General features: G+C 30.3%; 5 protein-coding genes across 15 annotated transcripts; 3 read left to right on the top strand and 2 right to left on the bottom strand.

The window, feature by feature from the left end:
- The first annotated feature begins 144 nt into the window (after positions 1-144).
- Positions 145-3,567, top strand: LOC117212876 (GTP-binding protein Di-Ras2). Its single transcript, XM_033457993.1, has 4 exons — positions 145-471; positions 619-764; positions 865-1,130; positions 1,706-3,567. Exons 1-4 carry the CDS (start codon positions 285-287, stop codon positions 1,926-1,928), a joined length of 822 nt encoding a protein of 273 aa, XP_033313884.1. The 5' UTR covers positions 145-284; the 3' UTR covers positions 1,929-3,567.
- Positions 3,568-3,679: 112 nt separating this feature from the next.
- Positions 3,680-7,405, bottom strand: LOC117212872 (regulator of MON1-CCZ1 complex). 2 transcript variants are annotated; one of them, XM_033457974.1, is made up of 11 exons: positions 7,249-7,405; positions 6,576-6,881; positions 6,304-6,478; positions 6,043-6,202; positions 5,849-5,957; positions 5,626-5,779; positions 5,458-5,521; positions 5,114-5,333; positions 4,835-5,004; positions 4,423-4,698; positions 3,680-4,256 (listed from the first exon to the last, which is right to left on the bottom strand). In XM_033457974.1, the coding sequence occupies exons 1-11, from the start codon at positions 7,366-7,368 to the stop codon at positions 3,995-3,997; spliced, it is 2,016 nt and encodes a 671-aa protein (XP_033313865.1). In that variant the 5' UTR covers positions 7,369-7,405; the 3' UTR covers positions 3,680-3,994. The 2 variants fall into 2 exon arrangements, with proteins under 2 accessions (XP_033313865.1, XP_033313866.1); XM_033457975.1 differs by having other exon boundaries at positions 5,849-5,954.
- An 11-nt stretch (positions 7,406-7,416) lies between these two features.
- LOC117212873 lies at positions 7,417-9,998 on the top strand. 5 transcript variants are annotated; one of them, XM_033457980.1, is made up of 4 exons: positions 7,417-7,494; positions 8,014-9,297; positions 9,385-9,622; positions 9,724-9,998. In XM_033457980.1, the coding sequence occupies exons 2-4, from the start codon at positions 8,093-8,095 to the stop codon at positions 9,985-9,987; spliced, it is 1,707 nt and encodes a 568-aa protein (XP_033313871.1). In that variant the 5' UTR covers positions 7,417-7,494; positions 8,014-8,092; the 3' UTR covers positions 9,988-9,998. The 5 variants fall into 5 exon arrangements, with proteins under 5 accessions (XP_033313871.1, XP_033313869.1, XP_033313872.1 ...); XM_033457978.1 differs by lacking the exon at positions 7,417-7,494 and adding an exon at positions 7,529-7,610; XM_033457981.1 differs by lacking the exon at positions 7,417-7,494 and adding an exon at positions 7,630-7,862 and having other exon boundaries at positions 9,385-9,479.
- Positions 9,999-10,540: 542 nt separating this feature from the next.
- On the top strand, positions 10,541-15,161 carry LOC117212870 (CSC1-like protein 2). The gene is made up of 12 exons (XM_033457973.1): positions 10,541-10,803; positions 11,143-11,269; positions 11,395-11,612; positions 11,761-12,037; positions 12,184-12,287; positions 12,369-12,561; positions 12,631-12,745; positions 12,985-13,181; positions 13,254-13,580; positions 13,678-13,953; positions 14,083-14,316; positions 14,402-15,161. The coding sequence occupies exons 1-12, from the start codon at positions 10,778-10,780 to the stop codon at positions 14,603-14,605; spliced, it is 2,298 nt and encodes a 765-aa protein (XP_033313864.1). The 5' UTR covers positions 10,541-10,777; the 3' UTR covers positions 14,606-15,161.
- A 1,483-nt stretch (positions 15,162-16,644) lies between these two features.
- Positions 16,645-24,794, bottom strand: LOC117212868 (histone-lysine N-methyltransferase NSD2). 6 transcript variants are annotated; one of them, XM_033457965.1, is made up of 14 exons: positions 24,002-24,794; positions 23,387-23,663; positions 22,668-23,068; positions 21,866-22,589; positions 21,617-21,783; positions 21,035-21,353; positions 20,757-20,846; positions 20,624-20,651; positions 20,346-20,538; positions 19,814-20,243; positions 19,444-19,726; positions 18,966-19,186; positions 18,655-18,878; positions 16,645-17,115 (listed from the first exon to the last, which is right to left on the bottom strand). In XM_033457965.1, exons 1-14 carry the CDS (start codon positions 24,215-24,217, stop codon positions 16,888-16,890), a joined length of 3,801 nt encoding a protein of 1,266 aa, XP_033313856.1. In that variant the 5' UTR covers positions 24,218-24,794; the 3' UTR covers positions 16,645-16,887. The 6 variants fall into 6 exon arrangements, with proteins under 6 accessions (XP_033313856.1, XP_033313857.1, XP_033313855.1 ...); XM_033457968.1 differs by adding an exon at positions 17,939-18,013 and having other exon boundaries at positions 17,029-17,115; positions 20,624-20,846; XM_033457966.1 differs by having other exon boundaries at positions 20,624-20,846; positions 22,668-22,960.
- Positions 24,795-24,808: the final 14 nt, after the last annotated feature.

Below are 24,808 nucleotides of genomic sequence, written 5' to 3'. Positions count from 1 at the left end.
AAAAAACATACTTTTACGATGCCAAGACGAACGAAAATTGTGAAATTAATTTAAATCGTATCTAACGTGGCGCATAAATTGCTCAAAACAAAACAAAAAGAAAGCGAAAAAGAACTGCCGAGAAGGGAAAGCAAGCAGAAACAAGAATATTACACATTTACCAATGGCTCCTTGAATTAGCATTTATCTACTTTATTCGCATTCGCATTGTATTCCTATTCATATTCGTATTCGCATTTGCGATCTCGGAATCAAATTACAGCAAGTTAAAGAAATTTTGTAAAATGGCCGATCATGAAAGAATCAGATTGGTGGTATTAGGTGGTGCCGGTGTTGGGAAAAGCGCAATTATACGTCGTTTACTTGGGCAAGGATTCAGCGAAAGGTACAGGCCTACCGTCGAAGACCTCTATTCGAGGGAATGCGTTCTCGGTACGCTCACTCTCAAAGTCGATCTTCTGGATACCGCTGGTAAATGTTTTCTCTTCTTTCGCCATCTAGCATTGCGTTATATATGTATTATATATAATATAATATATATATATATAATACATACGTATATATGTATTATAAAAATGATAAGGACCAACATAGATAACGCATTTCATACGATTTCAGGAGATTTGCAATTTCCAGCTATGAGAAGATTGAGCATAGCTACGGCACATGCGTTTCTTCTTGTTTATGCCACGACATCGTTACCAAGCTTCGAATGCGTAAAGCGATGTTTCGAAGAAGTCAGAGAACAACGACCAGATTTTCAGGTACCATACTGAAAATTGATTTAATAAAGTGAGAATATCATTTAGGAGAATATAAAGTATTATTCGTATTTACTTGTTTCCACATTTGACTGTGCGGCAGGAAGTACCGATAGTCGTTGCGGGAAACAAAGTGGATCTTGCAACGATGCGAAGAGAAGTACCAATCGAAGACGTGAGTGAATGGTTATTTTGTGAATTGCCGAAACTTCGTGCCAAAGTAATGGAATGTTCAGCTAAGGACGATTATAATGTCAAAGATATTTTCCGATGTTTCGTCACTTTATCCAAGATAGTGCCAAAGAATCATGTTGGCGAGTCAGACGAATCGGCCCTTCGACGAAGATGTTCGGCGTACGGATCGCGCAGGTACTCTCTCTTTTTCTTCTCTCCCCTTTCTTTTCTCTTCGTTTCTCACCTTTTCTCATTTCTCCTTCAGTCATTATCTTACATTCTTATTACGGTACTTTATCTGTTCTACATGCCGATTAACTTTGCAACATACATATCGCTTTCTTTTCGTTACTCGTGACTTTCTGACTAATTATAAACAACAAATTTCCAAAAATGTAATATGTTATGCCACATGTCCGTATAGTATACGTGCAAGTACGTAAAACACACGCGTGTTACAATACAGTTGAGGAGATTGGAAGTAACACATAAACGTACGGTCCTTATATTTGGAAAATATTACAATATCATTTACTTTAAATTGAATATATTGTCAATCGCAGTATTGTTACGAACGCCAAGATTAAGTATCGGCTTTACTGAAACATTTTTCAAACAAACTAAAAATTGTAGCTCGATATCTGGTTGAATAAAGGTAAAGAAGATTATGTTTAACGCGTCGCGTAACGCTTTTATAATGTTACGAACCCTTTCCCAACATATACATATGTAGTGCTCGATCGTTACTTGATCGATTTCGCGTATTACAGAAGCGATCGAGTCGGTAGGTCTGGAAGTCCACATGGCAGAACCGGAAGCGCCGGCTCTGTTGGCAATTCTCAGCAACTGGTCGCAGCACAAAGTTCAAATGTCGTCACTGTCAATGAGGAAGCGAAGAGCAAACCGCGCAGTCGTAGCTTGATTCGACGCACTTCGCGAAAAACCAAACAACAAATTAGAGACACTTATACGGATGACTGCAATATCTCGTAATTTTCACCCTCTCTCCACTTCTCTCTCTCTCTCTCTCTCTCTCTCTCGCTTGCTCGCGCTCTTTCCCTCCCCCCCCCCTCTCCCCCTTCTATCTATCTACAGTGCCGAACAAGATTACAAGACATTTTGCATATTTGAATATTTCGTATATTTAAGAGAAGAAAATGTACGCTTTATACATCCTAAATGTTACATACTATCTCCAGAGTATAGACATAAAATCTTAAGTCCATAATATGATATACAACGTAAAAATTAGGGAAAGAAATGTGAATTTGCATTATAATTTTGGTCAGACAAAATTATAAGATACCTGGCATATTTTTCATTTGACGATTTTTTTCAGTATTTTATCCGACTACGAGCAGACACAAAAATGAAATTTCATCATCTAATTATAATATTAGAATTTGTTATAATATTATTTAAAAGAAAAAGAAATTCTCAAATTTGTACTTCTTTCCTCACTCTTATGTTATAAGCACATATACCATATTATATGAACTGGTTTTGTGTACTCACTTTGGAGATAATATGCAGCATGTAGGGTGTATGTATATTCCCTTCTTTTAAATATATGAAATATATGTACAAATATATGAAATGTCTTGTAATTTTATCCAATACTGTAACCATCTATTTATCTATCTCTATCTTTCTCCACCCATTCCCTATTTTACTCACCTTTTACGTGTAATTGTTTAACTCTTTGTGTATATCTTGTCGCAAGATTCGCTAATGAAACGATATCATAGTATGTACTGCGAATCGTGTACGTTCGATCATTTTCGTTTTCGCATTAAATATATAGCACGAATCTGATACGATACGTAAAAGCACTCTCATCTCGTATACGATAGCATCTCATAAGATAGCAACAAAAAATATGCTAATGTCGATAAAAGATTTTGCCACTCTTGGTCGTATACAGTAATTATAAAAAAAGGACCAAATTTTCCAGTTTTAATAATTATAATGTACTTAAAAACAATATTTCACGTTTTCTCTCCTTAATTTTTTTATCCTTAGAAAAAAGTAAAAACCAATGGACCAATCAAAACTCATCCCACTCTCCCTCTTCTCTTTCCTCTACTAAAGGATTTTCATTTATTCATATTTTTTATCTATTTTAAACCAGTCCGTCCGTTTATACGTTGATATTTTCACATCTTAAAATGTGTAACAATTGTCCGTTCGTCAAAAATTGTCTGAAGCACTTTATATCATTCTGTCTTTATATGCGTGTACGCACGCATGAGTACGTATACTACTGCGCGTACGTTACATATTGAATACCATGTGTGTTAAATTTAAAAATGTGTATACACCATCAAAACAGTCCGATATCGGTATATGGAAAGCGTGGGACTATTACGTATGGTATATAAAACAAAACTTTCAATATTTATATCAAATCGATCTTTTTAAGTGATCCTGCTTCAATTCTTTCACCAAGGATGCAAAAGTTGTACTTACTAAATATTTCAGCAATGTCGACGAATAATGAACAGAAGAATATTTTTTCTATTAAATGTCCTGAGGGCTACTTTCATGAGTTGAAACATATATAAATTTAACTATGCATATTACGGCAGAAGTGTGGCCGTGAATCGTGTATTGCATATCGTGTTTTGCATTAAAAAGAAAATTATTGTCGTAACAATACAAACAACACCAATTAAAGGACAAATAATCATCACATATCGAAACCAAATGTGTTTGGAAAAAACACGAAATATAAATACGACGTGTACAATTTTTTAACAGGCTGTATTAGTTACACAAAAGTTGTTGTAAGTACTACAGATATTATATTCCTAATATAATTATATATCTAAATATAATTAAATACGCGCGGGTGTATGTGTGTATGTATAATATATGTACAATACAAAAATATTTTACAAATGAAAATATATAAAATGAATAAATATGAAAACAGCTAAACAACATTCTAATTGTAACACATTATAACTTTTAAATATATAGTTGGTGTTGTTTCATATTACAATAGAATCGAATTGTATTATTATTTAAAGAATACAGTCAGAGAAAAGAGCAAAAGCTCACGATGAAATTGTAGTAACATTGGAATTTGTGTCCGAATTACAACCATTATCGATTCCTTCAAATAAATACTTGTAATGTTGGATGTAAGGCTGATAGCGCTCCCCTTTTGTAAAGCCTGTAGTATTGTATAAATATAAATTACGCTGTTTAAAAAATTTGAAAACCGAATAAAAGAGCGTTGCGTCCTCAGTTGCCTTTGCTGCTTCCAGAAATTTTCTGTCAGACACCTGATCCACCATTCCAACTGATCGAATGTAACTAAAATTAACGAACAAGTGAATAACAAAATGACGAATCGATCTGCAGATCGAGATTTTCGATCGACTAATTTATCTCATAAACTACATTGTATGTCATTCATGTGCTGTATGCTGTATGTTATCTTATTACGGATACATGTATAACAAAAATGCTTAACATTTACCGTAGCGCTGGTAAAATGTATCCTTTCGATAAAAGAACTTCGATTATTTCTTCATGAGCATTTCCTAAACGTTTCAGCATATCCAGTGCAAGCTGATGAGCAGCTGGATACAGATTCTCTAAAGAGAGCAATAGGCACGCAAGAGGTTTCGAATCGGCAACTACATGATACTGTAGTAACTGGTGAAGTTGGTAGTATGCTTTACGCTGAACTAATGTTGTAATAACTAATTCGTGTAAATAATGCTGTACGGGTATACTGTGTTCCGCCAATGATCTAAAATGAATAACACAGAAAAATTTAGTTATAATATTATTCGCTAAGCGATCAGAAAAACATGCAAATTTTTGCTTTTTAATACGAAAGAGAGAGAGAGAGAGATGGGGGGGGGAGATGGAAGAGAGAAAAATACCTGATATATTCTAAAAGAACCCATACAATCATTTTTGGTTCAATAGTATTTTCAGGAAATTTCGATAATATATAACTATATACATCACTTTGATCCAGCAGTAATTTATACTTGTAATTTTCTGTTGTCGTGCTTAAGCATTTTGCGTTATTTTGCAATGGAGTACCCATCTGAATAAGCATTATATATAATCAATAGAAATCAGAATAAATTAACTAGTCAACTAAATAAATAAAAAGCAAATAAATAAAGCAAAGAAAAACAAAATTACATAATTACCTGATTTTGTATTTCGTTTTCTAAATAATTCCTATAGACGGAATTTAACTTGTTGAATATGATTGGCATATCCATTAAACTTATAGGCAGCTGCATCATAAAATTTTGTAATACGTGTATCAAAATGTACTTTGTATTTGTCCGCTGCATTAAAAATTCGACGAGCAACACTTTGTCTGTGATAAGTCTCGTCAAAGACTCCAATTTTAATTCAATATACCTATACGTATATATGAAGCACAATCGTCAACAGTATTACAACAAATATTTTTACATTTGGTTTTTACTGTATATATATAGAAGAAAAAAAAAGGTATTGTGCAACAAAACAGGTCATTACGCACCAGAGACAACCTAATTTTGCATCAATTATTATGTTTGGTTGAAAGACAACCCAATTTGGCGAATCTGTTGGTAAAACACTACTATTAAGGAAATACATGAAAGATACAGAAACAACAGAAATATTATTTTATATTTCAATGTCTCTATCTCATTTTTGTTAAGGATACATAGTTGGCAAGGCTGATATGTTTCATTTGACAAGGTTGTTCCTGGAACTTTTAAACTATATGGTTTGATTGGTTTTGCTGGTGCCATGCTAGTATGATGCATTACAGTACCATCGCTTATGCCCGATAACATAATATCAAAAATCATGGAAGTCTACAGAAGCATATGCATATTTATCGTTTCTTATACATTTCATGTTTCAATGTGCATTGGTTTACTTACTTTTGTGGTTTGATGATGAACAATAATAAGGTTATCTACAACATTAATGGCAAATTTACCACTAACATCGAGTTTCAAGATATGACTTCTTTTGATTGTTGTCATTCTACTTGAAAAACATAAAAGAAGTATAAGATATAACATAACAGATATAAAGTTAACTTTAAATCAATTAATGACTATAAAGGACATACTTATGCACAGTATATATATATACAGAAGCAGCCCCAGTAGAACGATTAGTACCTGGTTGATGACGTAGCAAAATAATGCAAGGTATCCCATATAAAACTGTCAATGCCACGTCTCTCTCATAGACGGCTAATTTTCCTGGTTTTGCTGTACCAACTTCCACTAAAATGATTTTAATAGGGATAAATAATTTTATTAGGATTATTCCTAAACAATGTTAGATTTACCACGATATTTCTTCATATACCAAGTGGGTTCCTTACCCTCAAATTTAGTTAATTTATGAAGATTTCCAGGTGTTACATGCAATGTCTGCATTTGATTTCCCACTGTCCCTGATGATAATAATACTAAATAACTTTGCGGACAAAATACAAACCAATTAACACCTAAACTTAAACATTTCAAAAATCTGACATTGCGTTTTTCAGGATTTACCTAAAATGATTAAATGCCTTTAATTATTGTGTATGTTACTGTAAACACTAATCATAGATTATATACAAATATTTATTTAAATCTTTTTCTCTTTTACTTGAAATAACTCAACACCATAATCAGTAACAAACAATATTTCATTTCCATGTGTCCAAACAAATCCCAATATAGTTGCATTTTTTCCTTTACATGATTGCGAATATTCTATGTTATCTAGTCCAGCTACTGGTGAATAATTTATAAATTCAACTGAAGAATTATTATGTTGCACTGCCAGTATATTCATATCAGGAGAAAATTTGATAGAGATCACTGGACCTTTATCTTCCATTCGGAAACTTAAATTTTGATTTGGTCCTTTAACTAATACACCTGTCACACCTCCAGATCGAACAGCAAATACCTAAATCACAAATAAATTTTATTCACTGACCAAATTTCATTCTAAGATACAATCGATCATAGAAAGATTCTGGCACTGTACAAGAAGAAGGAAAGCTTTTGAGTTATTATTTATTATTGTCTAAATATTAAAAAAAATACTGAAAAAGCGCAAATTTATTCTTTTTCAGTGTATCTTTTAATATTTAGACAATAATAAATAATAGCTCTAAAGTATTTTTCTACTAGTAGCAATAGTATAACGTAATACATTGGTTGGTTGGTTCTTGTACATTTACTGAAGATATAGAGCTTAGAAATTAAAATTATACTATGTTCGAATCCTTTTATGACTGACTGTACATAAACGAAGAAAATCCACTTCTAACCTGTTGTTTTGAATCATCAAAGAAAACGTTTGTCAAACAGCTGACTGATTCAAACCTAATTGGATCTGAAGATAGTTCTAGATAATAATCATCATGAGCATCTTGATCAGCGGCTTCCATGTTTTTCAATTGCTCAATTAATTATAATCAATGCTATGTTTAAAGTTTAACAGACCTAAAGGACCACGAGTGATCAATTTATGTACAATGTACATCTGACTCTGACGTCTCTAACTACAGTACACTGTACAGCGTCACTATCACCCACTATATATACGTATAATTATTCATACATACATATTTACAAAGTCCAAACATATTGTTTCGATTAGCAAAATTGAAAATCCTTTTAACGTCTTACAGTGAAGTATATTTTTCTAAGTAGTATCTTCAATTTACTACTACTAAACTACTTCAACTGTTACTACTAAATCGATTATTTAATATTTTTCGAAATGTTGAAAGTTTTATTTTTCTCATTTATTCAAATAGTCTAAAAGTCCTAAAATTTAAATATAAAATATATATACATATGCCACGGTCGTATATACAATCGTAATACATATATAGGTATAATATCAGATAACTTCAGAAGTATCAATGCATTTAAACAGGTTAAATATTGTATTAAATATAGTATGTTTGACGGTAGTTTGAAAATATTCTTCGTTAAAATTAGTTAATAATAGCAATCTTGACTATTATAATAAATATTTCATTTGTTGTAATTAAAAATGTTACACGATTTGTGATGTTTAATTTCAGATAATAAATCTTCACTTTAAAAAAGCTTACAAATCATATAGATTTAATCGACAACAAATACCTGAAACACATACACACTATGAAAGTAAATAGAAATAAGGGAATTAATGCAATATCACATAGTAGAAATAGCTTCAAACATCAACATAGTTCTCTGAAAGTCAATTTAAGTTGTGCATCGTATCTAACAGATTCTGGTAATGATTCATTTGAACAAATAGATGTTCATTCTGATATAGATAATACAGTTTCTTATGATACTCCATTGAAAAATGTAAGCAAACATAAGCATTCTAAGATAAAAGGGAGTGATAAAAGCATAGATTTAATTGAAATGGATAATATAAATACAGTGAAAATGTCCTTAAATGTTAACACATCTATTGATTGTATAAATGACAATAACATATGTGGAAATAAATATAGATGCAAGAATTGTGAAGAGGAAAAATATGAAAGTTCTGAAAATAAACAAACAGATATGTTTGTAATAAGTTTTGAAACTGTGCAGGAAAATATAAATACTACTTCGTTACAAATGTATACATCACTAGATATTTTAAATAAAGTGCAAAATGATAATAATACAATTGATGATTTTCCTATGAATGCAACAAGGAACAATTTTGATGACGAACATAGCAACATTTATAAGGCACAGCGTCAAAATAATGTAATACTACAAAATAATCATGACAGTGAATATAATGGCATTGTAAGTAATACAATAGCTGTGTCACATAGTAACTTGGAAATGTCTACAATTATCAAAGAATCAACTGGTAAATGTGACGTAGAAATAGATCAAAATATGAAATATTCATTGTTTGATAGAAAATCTAAGAGAAAGTTATTACCACTACATGAACGTTCCCAATTATTATCATTTTCGCCAGTAGAGGATAAGGAATACTCACCACCTCCATGCTTAATATTTAAAAAAATACACAAAAAGAAGAAAAGTAAATCTAATAAGACAGTTAATGTCAATAATCCGGAATGTACTGTTAAAAAAAATAATAAAAATCATGATGGGAAAACACAAAAAAGGACAAAGAAAGTAATCAGTAAAAAAATTGTTGTTAAGAAAATTGTTAATGAAGATATTTTAAGGAGATTAAATAAAAATCAAGAGAATCTTAACAAAGTAAAAACAGCAAATGTTTATACTCCAGAAAGAAATTCATCAGATGATTTTCAACTCTTGAAAAATTCACCTATTGTACATTTTACAAAAAAAAAAATGTACAAATTAAATATTGTTACAACTGGTTTATCTAATGAGTATGTGAAATATTCATCCTACATAAGTTATAAGATTACAAATTGTATTTTTTAATTGAATATTTCATTACAATCATCTTATTTTAGAAATAAGGATATAGTTAAAAATGTTGTTAGAACTCTTGGTTCAGCAAAGATTGAATCAAACGTTACGAAAAATACAACACATATTGTGACTACAGGTATACGTACAATAAACTTATTACATGGTATTATACGAGGCTGTTGGTTAGTTACTTTTGAATGGGTTTCAAAATCTTTAGAAAATAAAGCTTGGTTAAATCCAGAAAAATATGAAATAGTGCATTGTTCAAAAGCAGCTTTGGTAAATAAAATATACAATCATAAACGTACATGTATACTATATAGTATATGCAAGAATTATTGTATACAATATTATACTTATTTATACTATATAATTTTTAGGAAAATCGTAAAGACAGGCAACTATTTGGAAGATCGTATGTTCCAGAATTATTTGCTGCTTGTGGATATATATATGTTCAAAAAAATACAACACCATCTTGTAATGTATTAAAAAATCTCATAAAAGCTGCTGGTGGTTGTATTACAGAATGTCCAGAAACAGCAAGAATTCTGATTGGTGTAGGTGGTTTAAAAGAAACTTGGATCTTAGATTGCATCACATCAGGTGAATTACAGCCACACAATCAATACAAACGATCATAAATATTCATTTATATGATATTTTAAAAATGATAATAAAAATTTAAATCATATATGTACGCTGCGCGCGCACGTGCATGTGTGTGTAATATTATGTACAAATTGTCATTATTAAAGTCATTATTAATAAATTATTTATTTATATGCTACATACACTACATATCTACTACATATATAAATTATTTATGTATATCGAAAATAAAACAATTTATATCTACATATATCTATATATAATTATTGTTTCTCAACATTACAATACATAAATATATTAGTACATACAAATTTTGGTATATAGATAAAAAAGGGGACTTAGATTGTAGCTGAAATAATACTTCAGTCAGTCAATAAGAACATATGTATAGAATATGTATAGGATTGTAGACGAATAACTTTAAAAACATTAGGAAGAGAAAAAGAACGAAGTTTTATATTTAATTATGAAGTTTATTTTTTCTCTTTTTAATTATTTATTTAGCACTTGCTGAAAATGTTTCTTATTTAAGTATTTCAAATCAAATTTATTGACATTTGAATAATATTGTAATAAAAAAGAACATATCTCCACTAATTAATATAAGCCAATATGAACAAAGGAAAAACTTGATAAAGAGGAAAGTGGGAGTCAAAGTGGGAACATATTATCCATATGTAACCATTGTATTCAGATTAGGTTATGTTAACTTGTATACTTGCTGCTATTCATAACGGAATTAATACAATGTGTCAAATTGACATACATTTATTGATATGCATCTTTGTATTTATTTAATCATATATAAATACTTATATATCAATGAATATGGATTACCCACATTTTCAGTAAGTAGTAAAGTATAGTTCCTTATGTATTTCGATTTTATTATTGCTTCTTTGTCATTGCGTAAGTTTATAATTTCAGTTGTTACTTGGAAGGTGTTTAACCCTTTAACATCATTGTCTATGACACAGAGATAATATGTATATATACAATACATATGCACACAATTATTTACTATTGAATGATATAATTATTTTATTTTCGCAAATTTAGATTTGTATGTTCTATGTAGAAATTTCATTATGGAAAATGTATTTGTTATATATCTAATTGGATCCCGCCTAAAATTAAACATTTACTAACAAATTTCATGTAAAAGATTATTATTGTTTAAATTACAGCTCAACTTTACGTGAAACTCCATCCTCAGAAACATGCATTCCAATCCCAAGGCACAATACAACGATAATAACAGATGTTTATGCAGGCATTCCTGAAAATTTATTGTTGAATTTTTTTGGATTTTTGGTAAAAATTGTTTTTGAAGAGTTATATTGCTATAAATTACATAAGTTTTTAGATATAGATAATATATTTTATATGTATTATATTTGTTTAATATTCTCGTTTAATATTATGATATATCTTGACAGTTCCTTGTTATCTTGTTTGGTCTATTACGTAAAAAAGCATGGAACTATGGACGTCTTGCATTATTAAATAAAACTGATGAACGATGGATGGAATTATTTTATGGAGATAACGAGGGTAGAGATACAGAAGCACTGTGCATAGAAACTTCTGTTAATTCTCAACTTTCACAAGTTGATAGAGGTTTCTTATCATGGATTGTTACTGCGTTCAAAGTTACGTAAGTATAATAAACATATTAATTTCTTATTTAATAATTTGCTGCATATTTATTAAATATGTAACAATTGAATAATTTAATCTAATGTTGATGTGTTAGCAAACAATTTAGTGAAACTTTAAATAATGTTTTATAATTTCGATCTTAGAGATGAGGAACTATTAAAGCGAGCCGGACCAGATGGTTTACTGTATATTTCATTTGAACGTCATTTGATCATCTTAACATGCTTAATGGTTATTGTATCGTTATGTATTGCTTTACCAATTAACTTTCATGGTAATATGCAAGGTGATGATGCAACATTTGGTCACACAACAATATCAAACTTGGACCCAATGTCTACATGGGTTTGGGTGCATACAATTTTAATTTTATCCTATTTACCAATTGGTGGATACGTCATGAAACATTTTTTGAAGAAGGTATGTTCCATTAATTAAACATAGATAAAGTTAAGTTATAAAACTATCATTAAAGCTTGAAGTTTGATTGAAATAATAACAATGACAAAAGATGCAATGAAAATACATAAAAAATGATAAAGCTATAAAGGATACCTACTATATAGGTACGAGATTCTAAACATGGTGGTGAATTGGCAGCTAGGACATTATTAATTACAGAAATACCAAAACAACAGTGTGATGTACAAAGTCTTATTGATTATTTCAAGTATGCAAATTTATGTTTACGAACATAGTAACATTTATTATTTTCTTTATTCTACTTTCCTCATATTATGGTTCTCTGTAGACAAGTATTTCCCACATTAACAGTGGAAGATGTCACATTGGCTTATGATATCAGACAGCTTTCTGCATTAAATGTAGAAAAAGATTGTGCTGAACAGGCACGTTTATATTGTGAAAACTATGCAAGAAGAAGGGAGCCATTGAAAATGTATCCATATCCATGTGGCCAAGTGATAGGTTGTTGTTGTAAAAATGTATGTAATTTTTTCAGAAAATTATTGCAACCGTTACAGTATAAAACCTATCCGTATTCTTTTATGTAGCAAGTTGATGCTCAAGAATTTTATACAAATGAAGAAATGCGATTGACTGCATTAGTCGAAGAAGAGAAAAAAGTGGCACTAAGCAGGCCTCTTGGAGTAGCTTTCGTAACTTTAGGTAAGTTACTACTTTATTATAATTTCTTATATTAGGGAGTTTTTAGGGAGTATACTGTCACCAATTTACAATAATATTATGTTAAGTTTTATTTATAAGTAACTATAATAATCAATTCTAAATTATTACATGAATTATTATATAAATTATTCAAACAGTAAACATACACATTAGCAATAATTATATTAAATAATTATATAATATAATTAAATAATCATAACAATAATTATAACAATAAGGTACATCTGGTGCAGCTAAGGCTATGCGGAAGTACTTATGTTCTTTGCCAAGTACGAAATGGGTTGTGGATTATGCACCTATGCCATCTGATATCTTCTGGGAAAATTTAAGTATACCAAGGCCATGTTGGTATCTGAATGCTGTTTTAATAAATTTTTCACTGGGCATTGTATTATTTTTTCTTACTACACCAGCTGTAAGTTATTTGTAGTTAAAGTAGTTATGATGAAATAGTGAAAATAAGTTGAAACATATTTTATTTTTTCAGGTAATAGTAACCGCTTTAAACAAACTACCAATCACAGGAGAAATTATGAATCTGAGTCCAATAGTTTCATCTTTTCTTCCAACTGTATTGTTAGTTAGCGTGGCTGCTTTAATGCCAGTATTAGTAGCAAGAAGTGAATCATTAGTCAGACATTGGACTAGAAGCAGCCTAAATCGAGCAGTAATGACAAAGACATTACTTCTTTTATTACTGATGGTTCTTATATTACCTAGCTTAGGTCTAACCAGTGCACAAGCATTTTTAGAGTGGACGGTAAACGCAGCAAATGACACAGGACGATGGGACTGTGTGTTTTTACCTGATCAGGTACCTAGTACAATGAAATTAATGAAATATAATCTATTTTACAATTACAACACAAGTATAATCTATGCAAACATGTAAAATTGTTATGTTTTTCTAGGGTGCTTTATTTGTAAATTACGTAATTACTGCAGCTTTACTTGGAAGTGGATTGGAGTTAGTCAGGTTTCCCGAACTAGCTTTATATACCTTCAGATTGTGTATAGCACGTAGTAGAGCTGAAAGAATACATGTTAGAAAGGCAGTATTATGGGAATTTCCCCTAGGTGCTCATTATGCCTGGTTACTCTTAGTCTTTACTATGACAACAGTGTATAGTTTGGCCTGTCCATTAATTACACCCTTTGGACTGTTATATCTTGTAGTAAAACATTTGGTATGATATTTGAATATTTTATGTTAGTAATATATAAGTAATATATAAGAATAATATATGAAAATTGAATGAACTGAATTAATTATTGAAAATATGCTATGTTTATAATAATAAAATTATGTATTCTAGGTGGATAGACATAACTTATGTTTTGCCTATGGACCAAGCATAGGCGGTGGTCAATTAGCGGGTGCGGCAGCAAGTGCTACTGGAGCCGCACCGATTTTGGCACAAGCTGCACTATTAGCTCTAGGTTTGGTAAGGAGAGGTTTATCACCATTAGCTGCGGTACAACTCAGTGGTCTTGCTGCGAGTATTTTAGGTCTTGTTACTGGTGCTACTTTATCCACATCAAAATTTAAAGTACAGTTGTATTTTTTGATATATTGAGCGCAATTGGCCTTATTGTATTTAAAAATATCTAAATAATTGAAAACAATGTTTATAGGCACAAATGCAAAAAAGAGATCTATCAGCTGGTCAGAATTTCATTGCACCCGTATTACGAAAGAAACAAACATCATTAGAAGAAACTATATCCATCGGTACAAATTCTGATCTCAGTCCACCAAGCTTAAGGAGCACTAGTGCTTCTTCAATACAAGATAGTCCGAAACTTTATCAAGACTATGGTAAAGAATCACAAGCTTGATAACTTTTGGATTACAATATTGGATATTAGCCGTGTAAGCGATGTATTAAAACAATTTAATGAAAGCACAGTGGTCGAATTGATTATTGAAACATTATGTCGTTTGTCGTATCACTAAATACGACAATAATATGTTTTTGAAAAAGGAAACGAATTTATTCTTAACAAGTAGAAAGAATCTTTTAAAGTTAAAGTTATAAAACAAGTTTATAAATGTAATTTTTCACTTTAAAAGCCCATAAAAATGTTAATATGTGATCATCTGCTATAAGAAAAGAAGCATTTAGTACTGTTTCATTTGCATATAATAATTACAAACAAAGTAAACGTTAATTGTTATATTTTAGTAATAATGCAAAAAATAACGATAATAATAATAAAAATAATAATCGGTATTATTTATCTGGTTCGTTTTGTTTTCTTCTTTTAATAAGATATTTTTGATCATACACATTCTTCATAAACAATTGTTAATTATTAATAACATCTATATGTTTATAATTTTAAACTTTGTGTATGGTCATCATAGTCCAATAAAGTTTTATAACAGTTTTAAGTATTCACTTCAATGAAACAAAAAATGTCATGAGTATTTATACATAGAGAGATAAAAAGTATGCGAGTTATATGTTATCGCTTATATTACACCGTGTGTTACTGTGTAAGTGGATGTAATATGGAATTAGAAAAGGAACGTTGCACAGAGGTCCCTTTTATCCTTGTTTAATCATGCATGCACACTGACGCCGTTTATTAATCGGTGTTACACTTACATATATATTTACTGTACGTATATTTACGCGTGTGCATCCGTATTACAGAATGACATAAGTGACCTCAATGCAGCGTTCTCTTCCTATTCTTATATCGCCTTTTCAGCTCATGCATCTTTTCATTCATGCATTCTATATTTACATCTATATGGTATTATCAGGTATTATATTACGCTCACCCCACAAGAAAGGTATTCTTTTCTTTTCTCTTCTTTTATTTTTCATTGATTATGTACTTATACTTATCGTTATCAAAATTTAAAAATACGTTATAAATTCGGAAATAATTAGAACTACTATTTGTATTGCAAAAAAACTGTTTTGTAGATACAAAATTATTAGATAATAATCTTTTGTAGTTTCTTCTAACAGTGTGCTTATTTAATGTATATACAATTTAAAATACATAAAAACGCTATTAACAAACTTATATTGAATTCTCTGAATATACAATTAGAGATTTAATTGAAATTTTATAATGTATATTTTTTCTAATATATATTATAAAATTTTAACTGAATCAAATCGAACTGAATTAAAGAGGCACAAGAATTTCAATTCAATAAGATGATTTAAACGTGTGAAATAAATTAATTAAGAACGCGGAATTTGCGGAACATTATGGAATATACGGTAAAGATATCACAACTACTATTTTGTAATAGTAAATATCTTTGAAAATAACATTGTGTAATACAAACTTCCAAAAATTCACAAGGCAGTGTGATGACAGTTGTCATCAGTTAATTTAACAAATATAATGACTATTTTATGGATACGATGACATAACGGATAAACATTTAAAACTACGATGTAAAAAGGATTAAAAGAAAATTTTTAACTAATGTGTACATATATCTTACAAAATAGACATTATGGGACCTCAAAAACTTATTTACACTTACATTGAAATTATATATATAATATATATATAATTCAAAATATTGAATTAGTATATATAATTATAGATATTTAATTGTATATCAAAACAAAATTAAGAAATATAATATGTATATGCACGAACTTTAATTCTACTTTTAATTCTATGCTATTTTACTTGTAAATTAAGAAAAGCATTCCATGTCAACCCGATTAGATGAATGCGTGTACGTATGTCGCGTATGCACGAGCGTGCGTGCATATACATATATGTATACGCATAAGGTTCATAAATGCAATGTATAGACATATATATGCAGAAAGCTTATTAACTTACGTAATGTAGGTGTATATAGAAAAATTATCATATTAAGAATAAGGGGTTCATTGTTTCGCTAGCAGAATTGGAATTTATTAAAATTTGTTATTCAACTGATCCCTTTGACATGGAATGGGTGTTTTACAAACAATGTTTACATATAATTACAAATACTACTAACTCATATTAACGTCCACAGTTGTATCGCATTTCTTATTACATAATTTGTGATTTATTAATCGTGAAGATTTGAGACTATGCACATTAAAATATATTTCGTCGTTCGATCCTAATCAATGAGGATAAATGGTTCATTCAAATAAACTGCCACCGATTATAGCCTCCAATTGACTAGATGTAAGATTACTAAATTTTTCTACCTGATCTTTTTCTCCTTTCAATCTTAAAGATAATCGGTGCAATTCTTTTCTTTTCATACTTTTCGAGCTGTATTCACAAGGCATAAAATTAGTAGACTGCGTCGCTTCTTCATCATCTTCTTTTTGAGATTCTTCACTTTCCTCACTACTTGGGTGAACCTATAAATCATATTTTGTTCTATGTTTTTCATAAAAAGAAACTATGCATTTTAACAATATGCAATTTATTGGACAAAATGAATTATTCCTATGATTTTCGAAAAACGACATTGCTGTTGATCAATACTTCTGAAGCATGATATTTAAATATAACTTAGAAAATTGACCTAAAGGGTAACACACTGTAAATGATCGAGAAAATCAATTTTTGATTCTTGAATTTTTTCCAATGCTTTCCTACATAATTTAACAGACGTAACTTTTTAATTTCTAATTTTTTTGTATTTTTTGTTTTATTTCGTATTCACCATATGGCGTACTCTAGCTATGGAAGAATTATCAATTTTGTCATAGCTAGCAAAACATCTTGAAGAATAACTTATTTATTAAAAACGAACGTGAGTGAAATTGGTTCAAAATATTCTATTATACTCCTTAGTATGTACATGTTAATCATAATAAGCAATAAATTGACTTCTTTATATTTTTTACTTGAAAAAAATTAAATCTTCTAAAAATATTCCTATTCTGATTATTACAGTGTCTTCCCTCCTTAAGCTCAAAACTAACTGCGTGTCTTAAAGTGCTACAAGTAAAGTAAATGCTTACAATATAAGTTATGTGTAGTATGATGGTATTTAAATGTCTGTTACGCTCAAAAGAAATTTACTCACCAATTAATATTTTAAATTTCATAAGTAATTAAGAACAAAGATAATTGAACTACTTTTACAAGTTATTTGTTAATTACAAGATAGTTCTTTCTTATTGTGATACAATGGATCAGAGGTCTAAAGAGATAATACCAAAAATATGCACTCACTTGAACGTATAAACTTAAACAGAACATGTTTGTTTGCTACTACTTCTCACTACTGCCAATGTCAGGGAGAGGATGCTGGGAACAGTGAAAAACAATTAAAAAAAAAGAAAAAAAAAAGAACAAGAAAGGTTAATCGTTGTTAATCTTTTTCTTTCTACTTTTGGAATTATCTTACTAGTAAATGTTACATGAATAAAACAATTGTATTTACTTGCACAAAATTCCAAAGCAAATTAACTATGTAAGTACTTTCGACATAACTTTTTGTGTACAGATAGAAATATTAATGAAATTGAAAATAATAATTGACATTTTTGCAAACATGAAATATTATATCTCTACAGAAAAGATTCTGTAAGTACGAATTAAGGAGATAGAAATATAATATACATGATATTAATTAAGATAGAAGCATTGGAAGACAAAGAATTTGTCATAGGTCTATAACTGTTCGATCAGATTGGCAATGAACATTTTTCATCCCTTGAGAAAACGCATTACACTCTACGTACAACATTTTCTTCTCATGCTTACCACCACCAATTGTCAACTATATTTGCCTACTTTTTGTTATATAAATAACACAAACGAACGAGAATTATAACAACGCTTGAAACGTAAGATATTCTTGGACGAAAGTTTAAAATGTATAGAAGAATGCTCATTTTCATCGACAATTTACAACAATGAATATATCTTTTAAGACTTTACCTTACCTCTATTATGGAAACTCTTGGTGATGGTTCACGCGGTATTGATTTTTCCATTATGATCAATGGACTATTGGAACCTGTAGAAGAATGTTCTTTGTCTGTTTCAGTATCATTATCCGAATAATCTTTTTCATCCTCAGCAGATCTTTGCATATCCATACTTTCATGCAACTTACAGACAAAACCAGCTTTTTCACTATACTCGAATAAATTCCCATCCAGATGTACTATTGATAAATGTGATTAATTTTACAGTAAATTCAATAATACTGATAAACAATAAGCTTAACAATTATATTGAAAAAATCATTTACCTTGACAAAAAGCAGCACTACAAAACGAACAATGTGCAGATGTTCTACGACGACACTCTGCACAATGATGCCAAGGACAACTGAATCTCGAATCTGCATCATCAATGATCACGCAAGATTTATGATACTTTTTATTGCATGTCTTTTGATCGCAAACGACAAACTCTGTCAACTTTTCAATTTCCTGCCCACAACTCCAACACAGTACATGCTTCCTCAACCTAATTATTTTATAGTCATTATTACAAATTATTACACATTATTTGTATGTTAAAATAATGAATTATTAGGAGAAAAAATGATTGATCCAAGATATTAGATAAGAATATAATATTAGAGATACAAAAAAATAAAAAATACTGATCTGTTTCTTCTAGACATATTTGCTGCATACGATAGTGCAAAACTATACAATATTCCACTATTTCTGTTAGACAAATTAGTATACAATATGTGCATTTTATGTGTCATCATTTACCTTTTTTGACGTTTCATTTTATCGATTTTATCAAATTTTTTCTGTTGAATTCCTGCTGTTGAAGGCGTAGTTACTTGTGGTTTCTGTACCTTTAAACCTATAAAACCACTACAATTTGGCGCTCCACAGAGGCAGGGCTTTCGAGTTTCTCCATCACAAGCTAAATTATAATTAAAGGTCAATTCTTCGCCGCGCTCGATATCGCATAATGCAAACAGACCTATACGAGTATCTCCATTAACCGTCCATTTTTGCGTTTCGCAATTTGGTGAACACGAATGATCTACCACGTTTCAAGAATAGGATTTTGAAATAAATGACGATTTATTTATTTTTGGTCTTCACTTATTAAGAAATAAGAAATACTTACTCATAAACCGACTTAAATTGCCTTTTGGTTCAGCGTCGATCATTCTATTATTATCTATAGTTAAAAAATAAAAATTCTCGTTCTTTAATTCCTTCTTCCTATGTAGTCTCCGTTTGTATTCAGCTTCATCTATAACTTCACCTACATATTCTATAACAAACTGACCAGCTTTAATATGTTCTAAACTTCTAAGACCCCAACCACGTCCTACGGTATGAAATGGTTCCATAGCTGGATATTGTCTTTGTACAAATGCTTGATTTTTACATTTGGCACCAGCTGGGCAAATACCAGGGCTACATTCAACTAATAATATTCGATTAAGACAATCTGTGCCTGGAGCACATGGATTTTCCCATTCTGCATCACAATCGCATGCAACGATGCTTTCAACCTCTGCTGGCTTTACGTTGCCAACTGGTTTATTCATCTAGAAATAGATATAAGTCATAGATTTATACATTATATCTGACAATATTCATGTACTAGTGTTTACATATGCACAAAGTACGCCTGAGTACACATGAAATACCTTTAATTTGACATAATGTGGAGGTTTCAATCCTCTTGGTCCATGGTCTTTAGCTGCAGCTCTTTCGATCTTTAAACGCTGATGAATCTCATTGGCTTCTTCTAATGCTTTACGATAAGTATCATCCCTATTTTTTTTCCCAATTGGTGGTTTTATGTTTGCATCACCGTCTTGATAAAGAAAAGCGCGTCCTCTATAAATAAAAATACAACTACCATTGTTAAATATCTTTCTTCATATTTAATCTAATTCAAACAATAATTAAGTATATTACTTACCTATGAATCCAATGATAATTATTTGATCCTAAAAACATTACGCAAAATTTACCAGGACTGTGAGGTATGGCTTCTATGTTTTCAGGAATTTCATGAGGATAACAAATACGAGATGGCCACCAACGGTAATTACCAAGTTTAACCCATACAACTTCTCCATACAAAGGCAATCTGCCTGTTTCACAATCTTCACAAATAAATGCACCATCCGGAGCATCAATACCTAAAATCATCATTAAATATAAAATCCATTTGTTATTATTCTTTTAACTCAATTATTCTTTTAACTATTTTCACTATCTCACTCTACTAATATCAATATTTACATACAATAATTATATACATATCTGCGACTTGCTATCAATAATATTACTATTCTGTAACTATTGTATTCGCTTTAAAAATAGTTACCTAAACATTCCAAATGAAATGACGTTGGACATGTATCACAACAGATAAGACTTCCGCCTCTTGTACATAAAAAGCACCATGCCGCGTTTACTGGAGGTTGTGGGGCTTGGTAATGCTTCGGACAAACTATTTGGCTACCAGTTAAAATTACCGAACCAGCAGGTAAACAAGACGTAGATGTATGGTAGGACGAAGGACAACGAACGCATCGTGCTAATTTCTCGTTTGGAGCTCTCGAATGACTATCCTGAGGATTGTCTGAACTGCATGTATGACATACATGATATGGGCAAGTTAAGCGGCCTCCTTGCCAATGAGACTAATGAGAAAATAAAATAAGTAATATATTTACAAGTAATATATAATAACATTATATATGATGTTAAATATCTGTTATTGAACATTAGGCTATCATTACAGTAGATGCGTATTCTGATGAATGAAACTTCTGAAGACGAGAGAAAAATGTATACGCTCATAAGAATCTATATATGTATATACATACATATATATTTGATTACTGTGTCATACTGAGTTTGTCCGTATGACAGTTCGTCAGAACACGCATTCACTATAATCTACCTGTGGCCACGATTTCAAGCAAGACGAATGATAATGTTTTCCACAAGCTAACACAGAACATCTTATTCTATCTCCTTCTCTTTCGTTACATATGAAGCAAGCAGGTGCTACACCTGATAAGCAATCGATACATTTAAAGAACTCGTCCTCTTGCTCTTCTGATTTACCTGAAATTAAGAATAATATTCAGTTTGAGTAAATGTTAACATCATGCAAAATATCAAAGGTGTAATTGACAATTCGCTGTACCATTATTCTCATCATTATCAGTATTGCTTTGTTTAATCTCATTTATATCATTGAGAATTTTATCATCCATTATATTCTCATCAACAGAATGCTCTGGACTAGATTCTCCTGGTTTCACACAAGAAAGGTGAAAATATGAATAACAAGGACCTTTACACCTAGTTAATTTCCCAGTTTTTTCACATATTTGACAAACTTTCTCTTGCTTTGTTCCTTTGAAAAGATTATAAGGTCTATTTCTTTTCGTTTCTGAAACACTTATCTCTTCCTTTTCAACTTTAATTCTTGATCTTTTATTATCTTTAGCACTTCCATTTATTTCTAATAATAAGTCGTCTTCGTTGTTTAATGAATTTTCTTTTGTATGAGCACTAGTAGTGTCTGATGTTACATATGATCGATATTTTTTGCGAAAAGAAGAATTCATGTTATCCCAAGTCTTTTTTAAATATTTCCTAATATCGTGTTCCGACGCATCCGGATATTCGTCTTCTAACATATCTCGATTCCGTTCGTAATAAACTTCGAAGACACCATCTACATCCTCTTCAGTACGAAATTCTACCTTTTGCACAAGAGAGATTTCATCATTGGAATCTCTTTGACTTAAGGGAGATAACGGAGGAGTATCTGAATTAAGTTTCGAATGATTTTTACCATTCTCAATGTATTTAAGCATTTTTTGTTTAGTTCCATCTGTTTTCTCTTTATCTACTTCATATACCTGCGGAATTATTCAATATAAATATTTGTGAAACTATAATATTAATAATATGTAATTGTTTCATTCACATATGCATACATTATCTTGCCTAGCACGTTTAAAATCAGGACCATTTGAATCACTTGAGTTTTTCCTTTTATTCGCTTTATCTTTTTCCTCTGATATTTTAGATGACTTATTTCTTATACTTTTTTCCTTTGGTTTAAAAACATGTGCTCTATCATCATTACTCATTGATTCAACTTCCATAGCTTCTTCGATCGCACTTTCCCATTTTGACTTTATACCAGGCTTAACAATAAATGCTGCGGCATATTTAGCATCTCTCTTCTTTACTTCTGCAGTTATTGATTCTGATAATTTTTTAAAGTCTGCAAGATTTGTAAATGGAATCATAGAGTTTGATGAAACCCAACTGTGACGTCCTTTATCGCCAAAGTATTGGACATGTATCATTAGCGTTTGTGATCTGGCAGTAGCTGGTCAAACAAATATACGTATATACATATATATATATATATATAAATATATTTCACATGAATTGTACCAGTTACCATAAAATTGCTACATTTAAAATACTAACAAAGACAATTTAAAGAAAAAATATTTTTTGTAGGTAACTTGTTACAAATAATACATAGATGCTTTTTAGAAAATGATAATGCTCAATATTTAATTAAAGATTATATTCAAATGATAGAGAAGAACATAAAACAAAACAAGATACTATTGAGCAAAACATATGTTTATAAGCAATCTTTTTAATTATTCTAATAAATTTGTAAACGAAAACTTACCTTTTAATCTATGATATACCATTAGAACTGGATCAAGTGTTATAACACAAGGCCAAAAAGGAAAATTACCAACTCTGGCCCATGCTAATTGACCTAATATCCAATTACACTGTATAGGAGAATCAACCAATTTTGGAGTAGTATCCTCCATAATACTTAAATTAGTAGAAGAATCACTTGTATCATCCATATCGTTAACTGTATTATTTTCATCTGTACTATCGTTACTACTATCTGGTGAATTTTGATATTTACGATTCCTTGGCATTTTAGAATTCTACAAGTTACATATATTAATGTTATATCATATGCTACTAAATACATATATACATATTTCTATTAATATATTTGATTAAAAGAAATATGATGGCAATTGAAAAAGAAAACAATTAATGTACATAACTATATAAGATTATAAATATGCATACATTTATTTATTATATGGTATAATAAACAATAATTGTTTATTATACCACAAAATAAATAAATACACATACGAATAAGAATTATACAGTAAAACATTAATGAAAGCTACATATAGTACCATAGTTTGTTAAGAATAGTATTGATCTTTAATCAGAAAGATTGTAATTGATCTTAAGAGGCATAACATGCCTTTGAGGAAGTGGCAACCTCATTCTTAGGAGACTTGGGTTTTATTGTTCTGCCATACCGACTTCTACCAGATGAAGTTTTACTAAAATTGATACTGAAATCCTTTGGGTCATTTTTAAAGTTACTGCAGGTTGTTCCCAAATTTCTGTCCAATTCGCCAAATCTTGATTCAATTGTTATGCCCACCTTGCTATTTACTCTGTTGATAGTATTCATTGTTTTCCAACTAATTTAGCATCTTCGTCTATCGAAGGAGACAGTAATTCGGTGACATGAAACCTCATATACCTCTTCAGCGTTTTACACAATATAAACTTTAGAACTTGTGTATAAAGGACTCATGTACAGAAAACAATTTTCATTATCGCTGAAAATAGCTGCGATGGCCGATTTTCAAGCGGTACTTTATTTCTTACAGAAACGACACTTATTTTTTATCAGTCCACAGAAATCAACGCATATTATGCGCAAACTTTTGAAAAAATTTATTAGGTGTTCCATAAACAATTTCTTATCTTAATGTTAACAAATTGTAACTGAATCCTGCGGGTCTCTAAATAGGGACAGACGCGTTTCCCGCGATTTTAGATGATTCTCATAACCATGTTTAGTTTAATTTTTCACTATACGTAGCGTTTGGTGATTTTTCTTTTATAGGTTACTTCAGTTTCCAATTGTGTAAAAACTCATATCAACTTATACATACGTATACTTGTATCGTTGTATGTTACGTTTCACGTTACTTGTTACGGACCTAATAATGAATATTTTGTTAATGCTCTATGAAGTACTAATTAAATCATATAT

Source organism: Bombus bifarius, unplaced genomic scaffold (genome assembly GCF_011952205.1).
Source record: "Bombus bifarius isolate JDL3187 unplaced genomic scaffold, Bbif_JDL3187 scf7180000008407, whole genome shotgun sequence".
Lineage (NCBI taxonomy): Eukaryota > Metazoa > Arthropoda > Insecta > Hymenoptera > Apidae > Bombus > Bombus bifarius.
Note: the sequence above shows the minus strand (reverse complement) of the source record. Positions and strands in the feature narration are given on the sequence as shown.

Bases quoted from the DNA above. Each gene is read 5' to 3' on its own strand.
- LOC117212876 (XM_033457993.1), top strand. From the start codon at position 285: ATGGCCGATCATGAAAGAATCAGATTGGTGGTATTAGGTGGTGCCGGT. The intron at 472-618 runs GTAAATGTTTTC...ATACGATTTCAG, and splicing joins CGATCTTCTGGATACCGCTG to GAGATTTGCAATTTCCAGCT. The intron at 1,131-1,705 runs GTACTCTCTCTT...CGCGTATTACAG, and splicing joins TCGGCGTACGGATCGCGCAG to AAGCGATCGAGTCGGTAGGT.
- LOC117212872 (XM_033457974.1), bottom strand. From the start codon at position 7,368: ATGGAAGCCGCTGATCAAGATGCTCATGATGATTATTATCTAGAACTA. The intron at 6,882-7,248 runs GTTAGAAGTGGA...TTTGTGATTTAG, and splicing joins TTGATGATTCAAAACAACAG to GTATTTGCTGTTCGATCTGG. The intron at 5,005-5,113 runs GTAATTATGTAA...ATGCTTATTCAG, and splicing joins AAAACGAAATACAAAATCAG to ATGGGTACTCCATTGCAAAA.
- LOC117212873 (XM_033457980.1), top strand. From the start codon at position 8,093: ATGAAAGTAAATAGAAATAAGGGAATTAATGCAATATCACATAGTAGA. The intron at 9,298-9,384 runs GTATGTGAAATA...ATCTTATTTTAG, and splicing joins ACAACTGGTTTATCTAATGA to AAATAAGGATATAGTTAAAA. The intron at 9,623-9,723 runs GTAAATAAAATA...TATAATTTTTAG, and splicing joins ATTGTTCAAAAGCAGCTTTG to GAAAATCGTAAAGACAGGCA.
- LOC117212870 (XM_033457973.1), top strand. From the start codon at position 10,778: ATGAATATGGATTACCCACATTTTCA. The intron at 11,613-11,760 runs GTAAGTATAATA...TTTCGATCTTAG, and splicing joins GTTACTGCGTTCAAAGTTAC to AGATGAGGAACTATTAAAGC. The intron at 13,182-13,253 runs GTAAGTTATTTG...TTATTTTTTCAG, and splicing joins TTTTTCTTACTACACCAGCT to GTAATAGTAACCGCTTTAAA.
- LOC117212868 (XM_033457964.1), bottom strand. From the start codon at position 24,217: ATGAATACTATCAACAGAGTAAATAGCAAGGTGGGCATAACAATTGAA. The intron at 19,727-19,813 runs GTAAGTATTTCT...GAAACGTGGTAG, and splicing joins CAATTTAAGTCGGTTTATGA to ATCATTCGTGTTCACCAAAT. The intron at 18,879-18,965 runs GTAAATGATTTT...ATTTATCAATAG, and splicing joins TAGTGCTGCTTTTTGTCAAG to TACATCTGGATGGGAATTTA.